Source organism: Puma concolor, chromosome E3 (genome assembly GCF_028749965.1).
Source record: "Puma concolor isolate L17-30 chromosome E3, mPumCon1.1.hap2, whole genome shotgun sequence".
Lineage (NCBI taxonomy): Eukaryota > Metazoa > Chordata > Mammalia > Carnivora > Felidae > Puma > Puma concolor.
The window spans coordinates 15,549,842-15,572,247 of record NC_141682.1 but is presented as its reverse complement, the minus strand read 5'-3'; the positions used below and the strand labels follow the sequence as shown (position 1 = coordinate 15,572,247).

Sequence of the window (22,406 nt, the reverse complement as noted above, 5' to 3'; positions counted from 1 at the left end):
CCACCCAGGCGCCCCTATACAAACATTTCTAATTGTTTCTTGCTGCATTAAACCTTTAATTAATATAAATTGTATGTTTGTCCTTCTTTCTGTCTTATAATCTTTTAACTTGAAATCTTTTAACTTGAAGTCTGTTTTGTGTGATATTACTGTAGCCACTCCTCCTGTCTTTTGGTGACTGCATGGAATATCTTTTTCTGTCCTTTTGTTTTCAACCTGTGTGTGTCTTTGGAGATAAAGTAAGGCTCTTATAGATAGCATATTGTTGGTGTGTGTGTGTGTGTGTGTGTGTGTGTGTGTGTGTGTGTGTGTATGTGTGTGTTTGATCCATTCAATCTCTGTTTTTTTTGTTTGAGTGGAGAGTTTAATCCATTTACATTTAAAATGATTACTGATAAAAAGGGACTTATGTCATTTTGCTGTTTGTTTTCCATATGCCTTATATAGCTTCTTTGTCCCTCATTGCCTGTATTACCATCTTCTTTTGTGTTTAGTTGTTTTTTTGTATTGAAACGTTTTAATTCCTTTCACATTTCCTTTTGCTTATATTCTATGGCTATTTCTTTGTGGGCCATGGGGATTGCATCTAATATCCTAAAGATATAACAGTAATTTGAATTTATTCCTGAATCTTTCCCTGGGAATATGTGATTACTTTCTAATTTCCACCCATCTGTTGTTGCTTTTGAATCTTCTAGTCTTTAATGTCTCTCTCCTAAAAGGGGAAAAAAAGGAAAGTGGAAGGTGATGGGGAGCACTAGCCCTTTATTTCCCTGGAAGTCACTTCAGCAGGAAGGGGAGAGGCTTTCTGCAATGGAGGAATGGGTACCAATGGCTGCCACTATATCTGTACCCTGATCAGAAGCAGCAGGCGACAGAGAACAGATCCCCAGTGTTTGGAGGACAGGGTCCTTACTGCCCAGCCTGTCTCCCACAGGCTGCATGCAGGCTGTCCCAAGAACAGGTCACAGTTGCCTGCTGTGGGGGTGGGCCATGGGGGATGGATAGCTACTGCCATCCAAGTTGAAACTGACTAAAATTAACTGTACTTTACAGTCCAGACCTTTCCTTAAAAGCTAGAAGCCTTTGACTAGAGTCCAGAGTTCCAAAGTAGTTATATCAGACAGATTCTGCCAGTATAATTTTTGTTTGGGTGAGAAGAATGATTTTTTAATATTTATTTATTTAAGTAATCTCTCCACCCATCGTGGGGCTTGAACTCAATCTTGAGGTCAAGAGTCACATACTCTTCTGACTGAGCCAGATAGGCGCCTTTTTAAAATTTTTATTTAAGATTCTATTTTTAATTATCTGTACATCCAGTGTGGGGGCTTGAACTCACAACCCCAAGATCAAGGGTCATAAGCTCCACCACCTGAGCCGTGCCAGGTGCTCCATGGATGGGAAGAAGGATTCCTGGTGCTTCTGCTACTCCACCATCTGCTCAGAATCTTGTACTCCGATATTTTGAAATTTGTACTTAGTTTAACTCTAATCAACATCGCCATCCTCCTGCAGCACAATACAAGGTCTTCCCGGGATTCTTTTGCACAGTTAATGGTTGTGTTGATGGATCCATGTAAACCCCACTTTCTTGGTTCCCCTTTGCTTCTTGCATCCATTGATTCTGCTGGGTGCAATTTTCTTTTCGCTAGAATGGTAAACTCAGTCTTCGTTCCCTCTGAAACGTCTTTATTTCACTTTCTCTCATGAATAATAGATTATCAGAGTGGATAAGTCTAAGTGGAGGTATTTCCTCTGAGCATTTACAGATATTATTCTGTTGTCTTCCAGCATAATTTTCTAGAACCTTTCATCACTGATGAGCTGTCTGGTGTCATTCCTTACTTTGGTGTCTGCTGATAAACTCAACCAATAACAGTTATTAAGTTTACTTTGATAATGCTGTGTATGCATTAGTTCATTTAATTCTTATAAAAATACGATGAATTATAAATATTGGTTTTCCTCATGTTTTAAAGGAGAAACCTCAGGCTGAGAGAATACAAGCAGAGTTAGAATTCAATCCCAGATGTTTCAAAATACAAAGCCTACTTTGACTATGACATCATGCCATCTCTTAAATGCTACAGAGCAGTCACAAGGCAGGGAAACTGAGGCAGGTATCCACTGAAAACCAGGCGGATCCCCTCCCAGTTCACCGAGGAGTCTGGTGGACCTCCTTCAAAGCCACCTCTGGGAAAGTTTTGCCAAATTCGAGGCCTTCTGCATAATTCAGCATTGATCACAGAGGCCTCCCTCTTAGACGTATAAACTTGCAGTCTACAGAGGAAGGGAAGGAAGCGGTGTCCTCTCCCTGAGCCCTCCTTTCTTGGAGTAAGAAGGAATTGCGTGTCACCATTTAGGTTTTGTGAGTGTTTTCCCAACAAAACCTACCGACAGAATATTTTACTTTCTGTGATACACGTAGAACTCATGCTTGTCAGAGGCCTGGTTGCTCCCAGTAATTACATGCAGAGAAATGTCAGAGAAAAGTGGCATTTTGGTGACACGGCTGAGAGGACTTAGCTCTATTCCAACAAAACTGTAGATTAAGATAGAAATTCCAGAAATTGAGTTTCCAGATTTAAAAGCTTTTTAATTGCACTTGGATATATCTAGAATTTAGTCACATTGTTGTAGTTTTGCTTCTCAAAGTGGTTCCTCGGGCAGCTGTTGCCATGTGAATTCTACTTGTCACCAGCAAACCCAGAAAAAGGAGGCAACTTTGCTCGGGGCTCCACAGTCGCAGGCAGTCAGGTGCACTTGGAAGTGATCTGTGCCTCCTCTCAGCCACGGAACAAACGACGCAGTTGTCGCTAGGATAGTCAAGAACAAAATCCATAAATCTGGGAAGTTCAAGAAGGACTACAGTAAGCACTCTCTTTTTTTGAATTCCCAGATCACTTCTCCCTCAAACTAACCTGGGATCTCCTCTCCTTCCCAGTTCACATGCACTTCTGAATTATGAGAGGGCCTGGCAGCCCCTCATCCATCCTCTCACTGGCACTTTCCCAAGGTTTCGTTTGTAAGTATTACTGTGTGTTTGCGGGACCAGACTTAGAAAATAGCCAACGCTGGGGCCACCTGGGGGGCGCAGTCGTTAAGTGTCCGACCCTTGATCTCAGCTCAGGTCATGATCTCATGGTTCGTGGGTTTGAGCCCTGCATCGGGCTTGTACTGATAATGTGGGGCCTCCTTGGGATTCTCTCTCTCCCTCTCTCTCTGCCCTTCCCTCCCTTAATAAATAAATAAACATTAAAAAAAAAAAAAAAAGAACCAACACTAAGATCATATAAGAGCCCTCCTTAGGAGTGTGAAAATTCAAATGAAATGTAGGAGTCTTTTTTTGTTGTTAGTGTTCTTTTTTATTTTTGTGTGTTTCTACTTTATCCATTGTATGTGGACTTTGAGTTTGGCTGTAAATTTACCTAAAGAAAGGGCTGCTCTTTGCCCTCAGCTTCTAAGAGGTGATTTTCAAGCTCTTGGAATGTCTTGTCTGTCAGAGTATCTTTGTTTATCTGGGGACCTGGGGTCATGCTAGGTAGTCTACACTAGGCATGTGATTTAGGGTAGAGGCTTTGGGCTACACTGTATTTGCTTGACCTTCAGAGAAGCTGGAAACTAAAGTCAGCCACTCAGCAGTCAGCTGTCTAGGAGACTGAGCCCCAGGAAAAACTCTGGACCTCGAGGCTCAGGTTGAGCTTCCTAGGTTGGCAGCACTCCATGCCTATTCTCGCGCATCATTGACGGGTGATATTAGCTCTGACCACTACTTGAGTGACAGAGGGCAGCTGGAAGCTCTGGGCATGGAACTTTCCTCAAGTCTGTCCCATGTGCCTCTTCCTTACGCTGATTTTCATCTGTGTCCTTCCGCTGTAAGAAACCATACTATTAACAGCTTTCAGTGAATTCTGTGGGTCCTTCTAGTGAGTGGTCAAACTGAAGGTGGCCTTGGGAACCCCTGCATTTACAATTGGTGGCAGAAATGGGGGTGGTCTTGGGGACTCCTGAACTTTGTTGTGGTATATCTGTTTTCAAAGCCCAGCCTCACCATTTCTCATTTTCTTATCTGAAAAATAGTGGTAACTGTGTTTACAGGGTTATTGTGATGGCTGAGTAAAGTGACAAATATGAAACATCTGGAATGGGGCCTTGCCTGTTACAGGCCTTTAATAAAGGCTCTTTCCTAAAGGTGCTGATAATTTGACTTTTCCGTAAAGAATACTACAGTAGCATGTGGAGGAATATTTGCAAAGACTATCTCCAATGGTGATATTAATAAATAGTTCTTGACTTGCTCTTTTTCAACTGCTATGCAGAATTTCCTCTTTATTTTTAACTCTTGCATATGTAGAAATATGATGCCTTTGAATGATTAGAACTTTCCCAGTAGCTACAGAGTATTTATCATTTAAAAGCTGGAATAACTTCAGCACAGCATGGTTGAAGCATGAGATTGACAGGCCAAAGTGGTAAGAATTTTTGTTTGGGACATTTGGAGTTTGAAGTAGCTATGGATATTCTATATAGACTTTCCGTGTGGAAGATACCGTGAAACTAATGGGACGTCAATTTTCATCTACAAAAAAAGAAAAAGTGTGCTCACCTATACTGCTTGTACTATTAGGAACCAGTTAAGATAATGGGAAGAATATCTTTCACTATGGCAGTTTTATTTTTTTAATTATTATTTTGCCAGAAGGGACAAAGACTGTGTAAATAAAACAGAACCAATCAAAGGCAGAGCTGGCTGACTTCAGAAGTCTGCATATAAATCTTACATTTCCCCTGCATTAGCCTTGGAACAGTCAGTCTCTATTATGCTGTACTTGGGTAGAGAAATAATTAATAGACAGTAGGCTTCTCCTCAGTGTGCTCATTCTTTAGACTCTATGCTGAGGAAGGTTGAAGGACACTAAGAATTTGGGATATACACATTATTTTCTGTAACCTTTAGATCGGTTAAACAGAGGGAGTTAACTTAGAAATACTATACTTAAAAAAGTCCAGGGGTGAGAAAAATCTCTTTGCACTCCAAAATACTTAAAAGATAAAATGGTTATTATTAGTTCTGTCTTTTTTCCAGTTTGACAGCTAGCAGTGTGCAATCGTGTAATGACCACAGGCTCTTGACGACCCACAAATTTGAATTGTGGCTCTCCACTTACAGAGGATGTCACCTTTGACATATTTGTTAGTTTTTTGGGACTTTTGCCCTTTTTTTTTTTTTAACATTTATTTATTTATTTATTTATTTATTTATTTTTATTTTTTTTAATTTTTTTTTCAACGTTTATTTATTTTTGAGACAGAGAGAGACAGAGCATGAACGAGCGAGGGGCAGAGAGAGAGGGAGACACAGAATCGGAAACAGGCTCCAGGCTCTGAGCCATCAGCCCAGAGCCCGACGCGGGGCTCGAACTCCCGGACCGCGAGATCGTGACCTGGCTGAAGTCGGACGCTTAACCGACTGCGCCACCCAGGCGCCCCAACATTTATTTATTTTTGAGAGAGAAGGAGGGATTGAGAGAGAGGAGAGAGAGAGAGAACACATGCTGACATGAGTGGGGAGGGGCAGAGAGGGAGACAGAAGATCCCAAGCAGGCTCTGCACTGTGAACAGAGAGCCCAATGCAGGGCTTGAACTCACAAACCGTGAGATCATGACCTGAGCCCAAATCAAGAGTCTGGCCCCTTAACCAACTGAGCCCCCCAGGCACCCCTATTTATTTTTTTAAGGTGACTCCATACCCATCATGGGGCTTGAACTCACAAGCAACCAAGAGTCACATGCTGTACCAACTGAGCCGCGTAGGCGTGCCCCACCCGTTTTAAAGATGGGCATCCAACCACATGAGTTTTGTAAAGTGCATTACACCAGCTAGAGAACCAAACAGTGCCTAGTGCACAGTAGGATGCTTCCTGAATAGCGGCTGCTACCATCGTCCTGTAGGTCTTCCCCTTACCCCCATCCTATTTTGTTGGCTCACATTGTTAATAATATACTCTTCCCTCACTTCGATAGATTGGTCATTACTATTTTTAATTTTGTTTTTTAGTTTTATCAAAATTCTACATCGTCTAAAAAGTCAAAGTTTATTACAAAAATCAGTAGTTCCTTGTATTTTCCTCAAATATACCTCCTTTCCCTCCTCTCAAGCAACAGCTACTTTCAACTTTTGGTTGATTATTTAAGTATTTGTCTTTACCAAATATTGCTGCTATTCATTGTTTTTTCTCGTTGTCTCTTCACTGTGGAAGGTGAGATGAAGCTCTCCCCTACATTTGCTTATCATGCCCTTTCCCGTTCTCCCACCTTTGCAATGTATATATACCGTAGTTTTATGCATTATGTGACCACGTGAACACTGTTCACTGCTGAGCAGTGCAGTCTCCTATGATGCTATTTGTTTCCAGCATACATTTTGGTTTCCTTGGAGTTAATATTTATCTTATTTTTTCTTTGTCTAGACTTCTGTATTCTTTAGCTAAATCAACTCTCAAACTCTCTGCCACCTGTATCTCCTCTCAGACTTTCAGATGCATTGGAGGTTCTATCTGTTCATCTTTTTAAAGGAGTCTCCCCAGAGGCACTTACTGACTCACCCACTTTAAACACACACTATCATACTGGGACTTCCTTGAGCTCTCTCCTGTGTGGGATGTCTTGCTTTGGGGATCCTATGTCTCATTCTAGTGAAACATCCTCCAGTAGATTCCTAAGAAGGGGTATGTGGGAGGTCCAATTGATTGAGATCTTAAATATCTAAATATGTTTTTATTCTCCCTACAAGCTTGATTGATAGTTTTGCTGGATATAGAATTCTCAGTTGCAAACCAACTCGTATGCAATCGGAGCCACTGTGTTTGAGCTTTCAGTGTGGTTATTGAGAACTCGGAAGGCATTCTGATCCTTGATCCTTTGTATATGACCATTTTTCCCTTGTTAGGATTTCCCTTTGTCTCCATTGTTTTGAAATTTCACTGAGATGTGCCTCAGTTGGTATGTTGGTTTTTATCTATTGTCTATTCCATATGTTTATCCTTTGTCTACATGAGTATGTTTACTCATGGCCTTCACTTTACAAAACTTTTCCATAATTATTTCATTGAGGATTTCCTCCTTCCTATTTTTTTCTCCTTTCTTTCAGAAAGTGGTGTTATTTTAAAATTGGGTCTCTTGGGCTAGTCCTTTAATTTTTTATTTCTTTTTCTTTTTTTTAGTGCTTTCTTTCCTGGTTTTTGTCTTTTTTATTCTACATTCTAGAAAGTTTTTTTTTTTCTTTCTTAACTTTCCTGTGAATCTTTCATCTTTGCTCCTATAGTTTTAGAACCTAAGGTTCTTTTCATTCTTTAAGGGTTCCTTTTTATAGGGTAGTGGTTTTTGTTTGTTTGTTTGTTTGTTTTATGTATACAGTATTGTCTCATTTCTCTGAAGATAGTTGTTTTAGTTTAGTTGTTTGGGTTTTTATTTTGTTTTGTGTGCTGTTTTCCCCTTGCCTAGGCTGTTTACTCTGTTACTCTTTTCTTTTGGTTTATTTTTAGTGTTCTTGTTAGGAGTTTTCTTCAGATGGTCACTAGTTGTCTGCTTATATTTAAGTGGGACACTAAAAAACATATTGAAAGTCCTAAGTGTGTGTATGGGGGGAGGGGGTGCACCTGGGCTGGGTGGCTCCATCGGTTAAGCATCTGACTTAAGCTCAGGTCATGATCTCACGGTTTGTGGGTTCAAGCCTCACATTGGGCTCTGTACTGACAGCTCAGAGCCGAAACCCTGCTTCAGATTCTGTGTCTCCCTGTCTCCATGCCCCTCCCTTGCTTGTGCTCTGTCTCTCAAAAATGAATAAACATTAAAAAAAAAAAACAAAACTAAGTATGTGGACGGTGCTTGACTTTATCTTAGAGAAATCTAGTGGAGTCATTTACTTAGGAAACCCAAACAGTACATTTATTTATTTATTTTGAGAGAGAGCAAGCATGAGTAGGGGAGGAACAGAGAGAGAAGGAGAGAGAGAGAATCCCAAGCAGGCTCCTCACTGTCAGTGCAGAGCCTGATGCGGGGCTCAAACTCACAAACCAGGAGATCAAGACCTGAGTCAGAATCAGATGTTTAACTGACTGAGCCACCCAGGTGCCCCTGTAATTATTTTTTAAATATCTGTGATGGGGCCAAGTCCATAGTTAGCATTATGTAACTGTTATAGGAGGGAAGAATAAAAGGTAGCCATCATTATTGGCCTCATTTTACATGTCATACACGGTAATGACATGTTTACTCCTATGCTGGCTGAAGTGTTCCCCCATTTCCAGTAAGGTGTGAGTGTTGTGCCCCCTACACGGATACACTGTGAAAACAGCACACAGTATTCTACGGAGCCAATAGCAGCAAATTCCATTCTGTCAGGATGTCAGTAGAACAGGTGGGAATTTTCCTCATCCTGTGGTCTTCTAGTTTTGTTAAGAGGTAAGGAGGAAGAGGCTAAGCTGTTGTATGTCCTGAGTACCAACATAAATTATAAGTCAGATATATTCACAAAGCGAGCAGTTCTGATGTGGGATAGAGTGGGCTGGGGGAGGTAACTACAGAAGCAATTTTAATATGTGGTTGGCCAAGTTCAGGGTAGTGAGGTCCTGTGGCAGGTGAAGTGTCATAGTTTAAAGGGATTCGGGAAGACTTCCCAGAGCAAAAGGTGTTTACCAGGGGACCTGAGACATAAGTAGGTGTTAATCATACAGCAGGAGTAGGATAGGAATCACATGACAAGGGGGTTGGCTCCTGGGGAGTCTCCAAATGGAGGTTTAGTATTTAGACTGTAGATACTAGGGCTCTATTCTGTTGTAGACATAGTAATCCCAGCATCTCCATCTGCAGAAGTTGAAAACAGTCAAAATTGGCATCAGAAGATCAGTCAGCAAGAGGACCGTTGCTGAGTCCCAGAAGTGAGGACCTGTGTTAGGGTGGCGTCAGGACAATAGAAATGCTGCTGAAGGGGGCACCTGTGTGGCTCAGTCGGCTAAGTATCTAACTCTTGGTTTCGGCTCAGGTCACGATCTCATGGTTCGTGAGTTTGAGCCCTGCATTCGGCTCTGCGCTGACAGCATAGAGCCTGCTTGGGATTCTCTCTCTCTCCTTTTCTCTGTCCCTTCTCTGCTCTCTCTCTCTCTTTCTCAAGAAATAAATAAACTTAAAAAACAGCTTCATGAAAAAAAGAAAGAAATGCTGCTAAGGAAGAATCAATGGGGCCTGACATCTTTTGGATGTGAGGGACCAGGGAAGGGAGAGGCACCTTTGACTCTGGAGTTCTAATGCTCAGTACTCAGGGATGACTGTTTTCTTGGGCAGCAGAGAACATTTGAGAGCAGTCTGTCTTGGGAGGGAAAACGATGGGGGAGATGTGTATTCTATATCTTGGGTTGCAGCGTTCAGAGAGGCCTTTGGGGCACCATTTCAAAGAATGGTCTTGTTAGAAGAAAATCTCTCATGATTCATAGGTAGACTAAACTTTCCCATTTATTGGATAATTTTTGTCCACTGGAAACCTCTTAGCTGTTGGGTAAAAAATCAGATGTCCTTGAAATTCAGCATATTTTAATAGTATTCTGAATCCAGGAAACTATGCATTTTCAATATTTTTCTCAGCTAGAACCCAAAATTGTTACTTCACTTGGGTCATAATTAAGAGTTTTTGAGAAGATAGCAGCTTAACAAAACTATTTGTTTATAAATCAGGTATCAGTGTATTATCTGTTTACACGAATGAGTGCCAAATAGATGCTTTGAGTCAAAAGCCTTCACAGTTCAATTAGTAATTCCTTCAGAGCTTCGTCAGTTTATTTCCTGTTTCCTTCGTCCTGGTCATTATTCTACAGGGACTTTTGAGAAGCGATTTTCTTAAAAGAGTACAAATTGGATTATTCCCCTTTATTGAATTGAAATTCTTAACAGGCTTTCTGCTAATGAGATATTGTATCCATGTTAGGTTAAACAGGCCAGTTTGAATCATTTTGTTGGCATTTCAGAATTAGAAGTCATTGATTAAAAGCCTAATAACTCAAGCCAAGTTTAATAATAAAATGGATTCCACTAGGTGCTTCTAACACAACCAAGAAAATTCATACCAAATCAAAAGTGGCAACAACAGGAATTACAATTAGCTTGTCCATTAACACATGATAATGCCAAAAAAATGTAATTAACCTTCTTTTAGTGAGACTGCTGACAATAAACTTGACTTTCAATTCCAGGATGTATTTTTTTTCTTTTCAAAATTTTATTTAAATTCTGGTTAGTTCATATACAGTGCAGTGTTGGTTTCAGGAGTAGAATTCAGTGATTGATCACTTACAGACAACACCCAGTGCCCATCACAACCAGGGCCCTCCTTAATGCCCAGCACCCAGCTAGCCCATCCCCCCACCCTTCTCCCTCCATTGACCCTCAGTTTGTCCTCTGTCATTAAGAGTCTCTTGTGGTTATATTCTGTATTCAGCAGTTGGGTCTTCTAGGCCCAGCCTGGCAGCAGTCCTAGGGGAGAAGAAGCTCATTCTGCTTTGATATGGAACCATGTCTGGAGCACAAAAGGATTTTCTTGGACTTGATAGAGAGAAAAGAGACCAGGCTGGTTTTCGAATGTTTAAAATACTTACTTGATAGTTTTAAGGACGTCTGTGCTTCTGACCTGACTACGCTTTTTCTTTCCAGTTTAAGATTGATGGCGAATGGTGGACATGGATTGATTATAACCGGTTCCAGGAGCTCGTGCAGGAATATGAAGATAGCGGTGGATTAACAAATTTCAGCGCAAAGGATTATGTGGCCAAAACCCCCCTCTGGGCATTATTTGGTGCCAGTGAAAGAGGCTTTGATCCCAAGGACACAAGATATCAGAGAAAGAACAAATCCAAGGATATTTCCGGGTGTTGAGATTATCTGACTATAGGGTACTGACGGACAAGAACTCCCGGCCCCCGAAGGTTCTCACGCCTCACTGTGGTTTTTCAAAGGACACGTCACGTGACTTGTGTTTCATGTAGGGAAGAATGGAAGGCTGCACACGGGGACACAAGTCACCCCCCGGGGTTGGGGAGGTGGCATCCACACTCTGAGTGCCTGGGACTCAGCCTCACGTGTCTTTTCAGAGCTCAGTCCCTTTCCTGATTTTACTTTTGAGAGGAACATCATTGCGGGGAAAGTACACAGCCATTAGAATTTAACTGGTGGTTTTGAATCATAACTTGTAAGACTCCCAAGAATGCTATTCCTGAGGGTGTTCTAAGGGATGAATGTCTGTTCCTCTCCCCTTCGTGGGCTGTTGACCTTTGTGGACTGTGTTACCCCGAGGTAAGTAGATCTGCCCCCTCCGAGACCTCCATCCCTTCTTTAGATTTAAGATAACACCTCCCAGAAGTCATTTAAGTTGTCACAATTCTCAATTATTTTTAAATACTGCACAGATTAAGGTTTTGCTTAGTACCAACCCTTTATGAACTTGCATTGGATCTGAATGTCCTAGATCTCACTCCGTTCTCGTACAGATTGCCATAGAAGGTATTAGTGGCTGCACCAGTGTGAAAGGGCTCTTCTGGAAGAAGAATGGCTCTGTGATGTCATCAGTTAGTCTCACAGACAAACTCTGAAACGGAGTATGGTTTGCTTTTTGTTCAAAAAGTCAGTGGTCAAGCCCCTGTCCTTATACACAGAACAAGTCCCCACCTTCTTTTCCCTCTCGTAGCCCGAGCTACTTTACACAATCTGTTCTTCAGGGTTCAAGTTTTTTCTACCTGAAAACATCATTGAATACCCAATAGTTTTTTTAAAATATCATAGTTATTTTTAAAAAATTCCTTTATCCTAAAATTTTGATTAATAAAATCTTTTGGAAAGACTAGAGTTTTCTTTTGAGTGTTTATTTGAAAGATGCTTCTAGTGCCATGGTTGTAAGCCCCATCAGATCGACCTCCTCCTGTATACCAGCCGTCTGTCTTGTCACCCCCTCTGTTTTCTGCTGAAGTAAAACCCATACATAATGTAACCTACCTACTCACCCAGTTGAAAACTAGGCTCTGATTATTTCTAAGCAGTAGAGGCAGAACACTTCTGTCTGCTGTGACATGGGATGGGAGGGTTGCAGAGTATCACAGAAATCCTTTGTCCTTTCTTGAACCCACCTCATCTTCAAGCTTATGTTTGGTCTCCTGTTCTGGTGACTTATGAGACCGACAGGAGACAGGAGTGATGCAGGTCGGTGAGGCAAGATCTCCTTGAAACCCAGATGGGTTAATGTTCATTGAATTTGAGGTGCAAAAATACCCTAGAGTAGAAGGAAGTGTTAAAAAGCAAGAGCTCATGCTGAGCGGGGAGCCTGGAGGCAGAACATGCTGGGCTTTGGACCATCCTAAACCTTTTTTCAACCATAGTAAGGACTGTAGGGAACCCACTTTCCCTCCAAAACAAAGAAGACATAGGCAAAGTGACTAAAATCCTTAAATTTTAGAATTTTGACAAGGAACTGAAAATCATCTGTTAAGAGAAACCAGTGAACCTCAATAAAACTAACTGTTGGCTTCTCATCAGAAACCGTGGAGGCTGGAGGACAGAGGCGTAGCACCTTCAAGGGACCAAAAGAAAAGGCTTTCTACCAACAATTCTTTGTCTAAATCCTCCTTCAAAAATAAAGGAGAAATTAAGACATTTCCGGGTAAACAAAAAGTGAGAGAATTCACCTGCAGACCTGCCCTGCATGGAATACTGAAGGCTCTGATGAAATACACTAGACACTAACACAGAAGCACATGAAGAAGTAAAGAGCGCTGGTAAAAGTAATTTCAGAGGTTTTATAAATGTATCTTCGTACCTCCTATTTTAAAAAACAGTTGCCTAAAGTGATAATTATAGAGTGTTGATGGGCTTACAATGTGTAAAGATGTAATTCGTATGACAGTAATAGCTCACGGGGGTACAGCACAAGGCATAGGCATTTTGGAGCAACTATTGACTGCCTACTGGTGAAATTTAGTATGAATCCAAAGTAGATTGTGTCACGATGCTACTTATAATCCCAAGAGCAGCCACAAAGAGAACAAATTTTAAAATATGGTAAAAGAATATGATTCTGTTCCCAGTCCCTGTGTTTGGGCTTTTCCCCACACCAAGCACATCCAGCACACCAGCTGGATCTCCTACAAGTCACTAAATCCTGACACTGTCTACCGAGAGATAGTGTGAGATGATCACAGGTTAAGGGCTCAGTCCCACAAGGCTACGTACCCTCCCCTTCAGATGCCAGCAGCCAGCCCGGGTCTTTCACCTGGACTTCTGGCCCTTGACTCTCGATGGGAGGTTCTCACAACCCCCTCCACGGGTTTGATTAATTTACTAGAGCAGCTCACAGAACTGAGAAACGTTTACTTCCTAGATTACTGGCTTGTTATAAAAGGAAATAACTCGGGAACATCCAGGTGGAAGAGGTGCCTAGGGCAAGGTATGGAGAATGGGTGCATCTCCCATGCCTTCTCTGAGCATTCCACTTCATCATTACCAACGTGTGTTCACCAGCCCCCAAGCTCTCTGAACCCTGAGCTTTTGAGCTTTTACAGCGGCCGTATTCCATAGGCACATGGAATAATCATTGGTTTAATTGACTTAATCATTGGCTGTTGGCAATTGAGCTCCATCTCTAGCCCCTCTCCACTCTGCAGAGGTTCTGAGGGTGAGAACAAAAGTTCCAACTCTCTTATCACATGGTTGGTTATCCTGGCAGCCAGCCACATTGCCTACGGGCTTTCCAAAAGTCACCTCATTAATATAACAAAAGACATCTTTTCTGCTCTCATCACTTAGGAAATTCCAAGGGTTTTAGGAGCTCTGTGCCAGGAACAGGGACAAAGACCAAGTACGTGTTTATTATAAATCACAATATCACAAACAGCAAAGGAATTGAAAAGGTACCCTAGAAAATAACACAAAAGAAGGCAGTAAGAGGAATAGAACAAAGACCTAAGACATTCAAAAACAAATAGTAAAAATGTCAGGCATACATCCTACCTATGGTAAGTATATTATGTAAATGGGTTAAATACCCCCAATCAAAAGAAAGATGACCAAATGATTTATGTATTTATTTATTCAAAAATGTTAATGCTTATTTATTTTTGAGAGAGCACAAGCGAGGAAGGGGCAGAGAGAGAGGGAGACACAATCTGAAGCAGGTTCCAGGCTCCAAGCTGTAAGCTCAGAGCCCGACATGGGGCTTGAACCCACGAATTGTAAGGTCATAGAAGTTGGATGCTTAACCAACTGAGCCACCCAGGCGCCCCCAAAATGGATTTTTAAAAATCCAATTATATGTTACCTATAAGAAAATCATTTCAGATTCAAAGACTAAAAAAAGATGGAAAAGGGTGTATCATGGAAGCAGTAAACCAAAAGAGAGCTAGAGTGGCTATACTAATAGCAAAAAAAAAAAAAAAAAAAAAAAAAAAGACTTTAAGACAAAAAAATTGTTACCAGTGAGGAAAAAGGACATTTTATAATGCTAAATTATAATTGAATTCGAATTATTTATAATTTATACTAGGAAGACGTAAGGTTATAAACATATATGCACCTAACAAGAATCCCAGAGCCTCAAAATACGTGAAGCAAAACCTGACAGAACTGAAGGGAGAAACAATTCAATAATAATAATAATTGGAGACTTACACGATGGCATTGAACAATGGTCAGAAGAACTAGGCAGAAGATCACCAAGGACACAGAAGATCTGAGCAACATTATAAACCAACTATAACCAGGCCTCTAGAGAGCACTCCACCTGACAACACTTCATCCTCAAAGACACACGGAACATTTTCCAGCATAGACCTTTTGTTAGATCATAAGACAAGTTTCAATAAATTTAAAAGGGTTTAAATTATACGCAGTATGTTCTATGACTAATGGAATGAAATTAGAAATGAACAGAAGAAAACTTGGGAAATTCACAAATACGTAGAAATTAACCAACATCCTAAAAAACCAAAGGGTCAAAGAAGAAATCACAAGGGAAATTAGAAAAGACTGTCAGATAATTGAAAATTAAAACAATGTACCAAAACTTAATGCTGCTAATGTACCCCTTAAAGGGAATTTATAGTGTAAATGCCTACATTAAAAAGAACATCTATCCAACCAATAACATAACCTTCATCTTAAGAAACTAGAAGAACAATTAGACCCAAAGCAAGCAAGAGGAAGAAAATAATAAATGTTACAGCGGAAATAATGAAATAAGGGAAAGGAAAACAATAGAAAAAATTAATAAAACTAACTTGGTTCTTGAAAAAAAAATCCAAATTGATTAACCTTTAGCTAGGTTCACCCAGAAAAATGAAGATGCAAATAACTAAATTAGCAATGAATGCACAGTCTGCGAATATAAAGCTGTAAAAACTACATTATACCCTTTATTTTTCATTTTTTAATTGGAGTATAGATGGCATACGATATTAGCTTCAGATACGCAACACAGTGATTCAACATCTCTATACCTTACGCTGTGCTCACTACAAGTGTAGGTACCACCTGCCACTATTCAACACTATTACAATATCATTGACTATATTCCCTGTGCTGTGCCTTTTATTCTGGCGACTTACTCATTCTAGAACCAGAAGCCTGGATCTCTCACATCCCTTCCCTCTGGTGAAATTAGAACAACCATCAGTTTGTTCTTTGTATGTATAGGTCTGACTCTTCTTTATGTTTGTTTATTCATTTGTTTTGGGGTTTTTTTAGATTCCACATGGATGTAAAATCATCTGGTATTTGTCTTTCTCTTATTTCACTTAGCATAACAATACTCTCTAGGTCCTTCCATGTTGTTACAAATGGCAAGATCTCATCCTTTTTATGGCCATGTAATATTCCATTCTATCTATCTATCTATCATCTGTCTATCTATCATCTATCTAATCTATCCATCCATCCATCCATCCATCCATCCACCCATCCATCCATCCTTCCATCCCGCATCTTTATCTGCTCTTCTATTGATGGACACTTGGGTTGCTTCCATTATCTTGGCTGTTGTAAATACTACAGTAAACATAGGGGTGCGTGTATTTTTTCAAATTACTATTTTCATTTTCTTTGGGTTAATACCCAGTGTATACTATTCACTTTACATGGGTGAATTTTATGATATGTGAAATATATCTCAATAAAGCTATATAAAAAAAGCAAAGAGCAATGTAGTATAAGAGAAGCATCATAAATCAATGGGGATTTAGTTCTGTCTTTATACTAAATAATAGGAAGAATCAAATGAAACAAAAGCTCTGAAGAAACCTTAGGTATAAAAAAGGCCTGTCTTGACCAGGATCTCCCAAACTTTTTCATGCATCAGAGTCACCTGGAGGGCTTGTTAAAACACAGATTCTGGGTCCCATCCCACAGTTTCTGGTACTGTAGGTATGCAGTGGAGAGCAATGTGTTTTCTAACAGGTTTCTGGTTATACAGATGCTAAGAGAGCACACCCTTTCAGAACCACTTGCAGATATAAAAACAGTGTAAGAACTCATAAAGGAAAGGTCAACAGCTTTACAGAATATGTTTAAGTATCTAATAATATCAAACACCACAAACTAAAAAGACATAAATTGGGAAAAATAATTTGCATGAAATAACGATTGACCCATCCTTACTCTAAAAATCTCATCACTCCATTTAAAAAATGTTAAGACATAACTGGTTAAATAAGCAAAGGCTATACAACATAAAGTTTCATCTGTGCGGAACTAGAGCTAGCTACAAAATGTGAACAACTGTTCACTTTCAGCAAAGAAATGCAAATTATTTTTTTTATCAAATTAGCAAAATCTCCATATCATATTAAGGTGGACTACAGGTGTTCCAAAAGCAGTTTGGCAAGGTATACCAAGAGCCTTTATTTCCGAAAAAAAAAATCATTTAAAAAGAAAAATAGTTTTATGTTTAAAGATATTGATTATAGATAGCATTTTATAATAGCAAAATCCAGGAAACCTGAATGTAAAATATGATAGGCACTTAACATTTCTTGAAAGAATGGCAAAGTTGTATTACACCATATTGTCTAGGTAGTTCATTCTTTCAACAAATGTCTATTAAACACTGATTGTGTTCTTGCTGCTGAGGATTCACTGGTAAGTCAAAGAAAAAGAGGGAACATCGTTCTTATTATGATGCTGACATTCACCAAAGACAAAGATTCATACAATAGATGTGAGTCATCAAACACTCTGTGGCAAGTGCTACCAAGAGCGACGGGTCTTGATGTGAGGGCGCCAATGGGGAGGTTTCCTAGTCGGGGAGATGTGCCCTGGGACCTACAAGAGTCCCCATTCCAGAGGTGGGGTCAGGGAAGAGCACTGCAGGTGGAGGATGGGGCACATTCGAAGGCTGTGTGGCAGAGGGTCACAGCACACCTGAATAGCTGGAGGAAGGCCACAGCGGCTGGAGGCTGCTGCAGAAGGTGTGGGAAAGGGCCAGGCCACTTAGGGAAACCAGGGGAACATAATGAGTGATGACTCAGGGAGATGTAGGCCAGGCTAAGAGCAATTATACAAAGGAACAACATGATTAGATTTGCATTTTAACGAGCACTCTAGCTGTGGGTCGCAAAATGGCTTGGAGAGACCTACAGGGAGATGAGTTGGTAGGTATTTCCAGGTTATGGCCTGGGTGGTGGCATTTATGCAGTGCACACCCCTACATACTGACCCTGGTGGTGGTGGGGAAGGAGAGCAATGGATAGATTTGAAAAAGACCTTAGAAGGTAACCCTGATTCGGACACAAATTGGATAGATTGGGGTGAGGGGGTGGGGAGGAGGCAAGAAATGTCCAGGATGACTCCTGGTTTCTGGCATGAGGACAGGATGGATGATGGTGTCATTCTCCAGGCTGCTTAATCCTGGCAAAGGGCCAGGGGGAGATCCTGGGTCATTTGTGGACACATAGGCTCGACTTCTGTTAAAAAGAAAATCACAGACCCAAAATGGTGTTACTTGGGCTAGACCAAGTCACCAAGCCAGGGCTGAACCCTTAACCTAACTGCAGTCTCAACCTCCCCCAGAAATGTGAAGTCTTAACCTCTCCATTGGGGATTTTCTGGAGAAGCACCAATGAGGTCATCTATCACACGGTCCTTCTCCACCAGAGGAAGATGAGGTCACTTGCATAATAGGTCTCCCTGAACCTATACATCTCCCCTAAGGGAAGGTGCTCTTGCCTGAAACAATCCTTTCTTTTCTTTTGTTTATAACTTTCTTGCCCCACCCTCCTTCCCATAAAAACCTTCCATTTTGCATAACTCCATGGAGCACCCATCTATTTGCTAGACGGGATGCTTTCTGAGTTCATGGGTCGTTCAATAAAAGCAAAGAGATCGTCAAATGTACTTAGTTTAGTTTTGTATCTAAACACCACCCAGTGGTCAGGCGTATAGGTCTCGGGGGAATGGGAAATGTGCAAACCATCATCTTAAGTTATAATCAAGCCTCAAGGAGACCTGAGATCATCTAAGGAGACAGAATGCAACGACAAGAGGGAAAGCCCTGCTCATGAAGCTCCAGCAGGTAGTGGCAGGACAGAAAAAGAAGGGTCAGCTGCCTGAGAAGTCAGGGTACAAACCAGCAGGTGTGGGGAGGGAGACACAGAAACTCAGGGTGGAGGATGAATTAAGAAAAGACTGATCATGGGGTGCCTGGGTGGCTCAGTCAGTTGAGTGTCCAAATCTTGACTTTGGCTCGGGCCACAATCTCGAGATCTGTGAGTTCAAGCCCTGTGTCGGGCTGTGTGCTGACAGTGTGGAACCTGCTTGAGATTTTCTCTCCCTCTTTCTGCCCCTCCCCTGCTCACACACTCTCTCTCTCTCTCTTTCTCTCAAAGTAAATAAACATTTAAAAGAAAAAGAAATAAAAGACCGGTTGACACTGGAGGGGTCAGCAGGAAGTGAGCCAAGGAACATGGTGGCAAACGTCTTCAGATGGGGGTCATCCACATCCTGTGCAACATTTTGAGCAGAGTGCTGGCCCCAAGTGGAAGGTTTCTAAGCATTAAAAACAAAAATTTTTTAATGTTTTTATTTATTTTTGAGACAGAGAGAGAGCATGAGCAGGGGAGGGGCAGAGAGAGAGGGAGACACAGATTCCGAAGCAGGCTCCAGGCTCTGAGCTGTCGGCACAGAGCCTGACGCGGGGCTGGAACTCACGGACGGTGAGATCATGACCTGAGCGGAAGTCGGACGCTTAACCGACTGAGCCACCCAGGTGCCCCGGTTTCTAAGCATTTTTAAGGACAGTTGATATAATGCTAAGTTTAAAACATAGAATACAAAATCACAGTTACTTTAATTACATAAAAATCGTATGAAGTGACATACAACTGAATATGTATTAATGAGAATGACACAGTACAAGGTATGAGAAAATGCTTTTCCTATGTCCTTGTGGAGTAAGGCTTTAAGCTTCTTCCTTAAATAAGATCCTGAAATTGAAATCCTCCTATAGTTGGAGTCAAATACATATTCAAAACAGCATATTTTGTTAGGAGGAAGATCATTTAATCTTTTCCCGTTATTCTTTCAGTGTGCTGGGTTGTTTTTCTCACTTTTTATTAAAATACAAATCAGTAAACTCTTCCCGGGGCGCTACTGATTTAACACAAGTTGACAGTGACTAATCTTGCTGGCTATTAGTCTGCTTAGCACTTTAGCCTTTTACCATTTCTTTTCATTTAATGTAATAAAGCACGTTATTCTCACGACTCGGATTTGAAGGTGTTCGGGACCATGTTGTAAAATCCATTGCATTTTCTAAATTAAGAAGGCCCTCTCTTTTGGAAGGAACCCCAGGGCATTAGGCTTCTTCTTACGGATTTCAGGAATTCTGGCCTCAATGTTAGAGAAAAAGAAAAACCCCTAGTGGCCTCAGAGCTCAGTATAAGGCAAGATGTCTGCAACCGACTATGAGGGAAACTACCCACTTCTGAGTGAGAAAAGACAGTGCATATTTGCAGAAAATCTGAACAAGCAATCACCCTGCAAATTTTTCTCAGGACACCTTGAAGCCCCAGGCAATGCCTTCACCTTCCTCCTAATTGAAGGAGCTAATTAGATTTATACTCTGATTATTGGCTAAGGAGAAGTTGGATAAAATAACTTGGACTTTTTTTGAAAAGTGGGAATGTTCTTTTCAACAGCTGGGCCCCCACCTCCCCTCTCCCACAAGGAAGAGCCTGCGTTCCCAGATCTGCTGGTCACTTGGGCCATCACTGGGCTGGCCCCATCATGGGGACACCTGCTCAGGAAAGGATTAGGAAATGCCAGCATCTCCACAGTCCCATTCACTCCAAGCAGCGGGGCAAACGTGATGATGGGGGAGAAGTCTGGACCGTTCGGTGGTCACCTGAGCCCCGGTGGAGGGCGTGTGGGCACAGCCGGGCTTAGCAGGAGTGCCATGGTCAGGTTGTGACGCCTGCAGGGGCACGGGATGTGGTCTTGGAAGTTTTGCCACTTTTTGACCTCACGTAGAACAGGAGTTCCTGGTGAGAGGCCCCAAGGCACCTGGGACACTGGGACTCGCGCTGCTCTGGTCTCTGACCTGGACCCTCCCCGGGTGACCAGAAATCAGCACTTCCTCTGTGACACGGCTGGCTTCTGCCCCCCCCCCCCCCGCCTCCAGTGCCGGGGCTGGGAGCTGGGGTTCAGTAAGAGAAGCAAGGCCGTCTGAGTCAGGTAGAACCTGAAGGTGAGAGCCCGGCAGGCCTGGAAGGGACAGGCGCCACGGCACTCGCGCGTGGAGAAGCCGCCGGTAGCAGGTTGTCTGGCCCGTGTGGCTGTGTCATCGGGCGCAGCCGATGCGAGCGCCTCAGCAGCGACGGTCCTCTGGTTGATGTGCTCTATTTAGCCATCAGTTTGCAGATGGTGCTGGTGGAACATAACCATGGAAGTGACGGCCGTGAATTGAGCCCTGCCTGTGCACCACGTGCCGTGCGCGACCTCTGCCCTCTGACCCAGGGTTTACTGTGTGCAACCCTGTGCCTCACCCCAAACTCCGCACCCCCCCTTCCGTCCAGCCACCAGACAGGCTGCCAGAGTGAAGGTTCTAGAATGCACGTCTGACCACATCCCTTCTATGACTCCGTCACCTAGACCCTTCTATGACTCCGTCAAGACTCCGGCTGCACTCTGACCTCCGCTCTCTGATGCCCCTCACCCCCTGGTCCCGAGGAGCAGCTTTGATTCCTGGGGACCCCCCTGGTGCTGCTGCTGCTGCCTGTCGCTCCCGTCCTCACCTCCAACCCCCAACCGGCTCCGATCCAGTTTCTAACCTCAAACCTTTCCAGTTTGTCACTTGTGATTAACCTCATTCAGATGACCTCTTTGGCTTGCTGGTTAAAATATACGTTTGCCTTGACTTTTTTCTCCGTAGGCAACTTAGCACAGAGCTTTTCAACATATTTGCATAATTCATCGCATTTGAGTATGTTACTGCGTGAGATATTACCCTGGTGGCAGAGCGTCCTTATTCCTGTTGCTCCGTCTTCAGGGCCGGAGCCTTGGCGAAGGGTATAATGGCCCCCAAAGGGGAAGAGCGAGACTGCACGTGCTTGAGCGGCTGACCCAGGGGTTCCGACCTCTGGGTTTATGTTCAGGCCACAGAGCATCTTTATTCACTTCGTACTTGGCTCAAAACGATTGACTGTTGGACACAAAACATGGACAATATTTTGGTAATTTTTAATTTTGAAGTGGTTTTGTCTTCCCATTTTTTTTTTTTTAAGCCGGTGCTAGATGGGAAAAGATTTGTTTGTGCTGTAGAGTATGCTGCTGTCTTGGGCACAAAAGCATGTATTAACATGCTCTCCACGACCAGTAACAGAATTACCCACCAAAAGTGGTTTTAAGCAACAGGCCTTTTTATGGTCTCATCTGAATAATCTGGAAGTTGGTGGTCCCCACGTTGGTTCTAAAGACGAAGAATCGAAGATCCAGGCACATTCTCATCTTTCCACCGCATCGTTTTGGACATGCTGGCTTTTGTCTTCAGGCTCTTTGCCCCACGGTCTCAAGATGGCTGCCACCGCTCCAGGCATCACATTCTCTCACTGTTGTGTTCAAAGACAGGAAGGAAAAGGACAAGGAAGACAACTCTCCTCTTTCAAGTTGCTCTACATATCCAAGATGGGGGAAAAGCCCCTTGGAGACTTCTCTTTAAGTCTTATTAACCATAAATCGGTCACCTTGTAAGAGGAGCTTCACACCGTAAGAGTCGGTCCCTGCCTTGCTCAGCCCAGGACTGAAGCAGTACCCATGAACCAGAGATTAGATTTCAGCAAGGTAAACCCAAAATACTCTTGGAACCCGGGAGCAAGGCTTGGTCT

At 42.2% G+C, this 22,406-nt stretch overlaps 1 protein-coding gene across 2 annotated transcripts in view; it reads left to right on the top strand.

Annotated features, from left to right (window-relative positions):
- Window positions 1-11,888, top strand: part of LOC112859877 (S-adenosyl-L-methionine-dependent tRNA 4-demethylwyosine synthase TYW1) — a 210,959-nt gene extending 199,071 nt beyond the window's left edge. For both annotated transcript variants that reach the window (XM_086692048.1, XM_086692047.1), the window contains one exon: window positions 10,705-11,888. In XM_086692048.1, coding sequence (XP_086548174.1) covers window positions 10,705-10,926 — 222 coding nt within the window. In that variant the 3' untranslated portion in view covers window positions 10,927-11,888. The remainder of the gene's footprint in view (window positions 1-10,704) is intronic.
- Window positions 11,889-22,406: the final 10,518 nt, after the last annotated feature.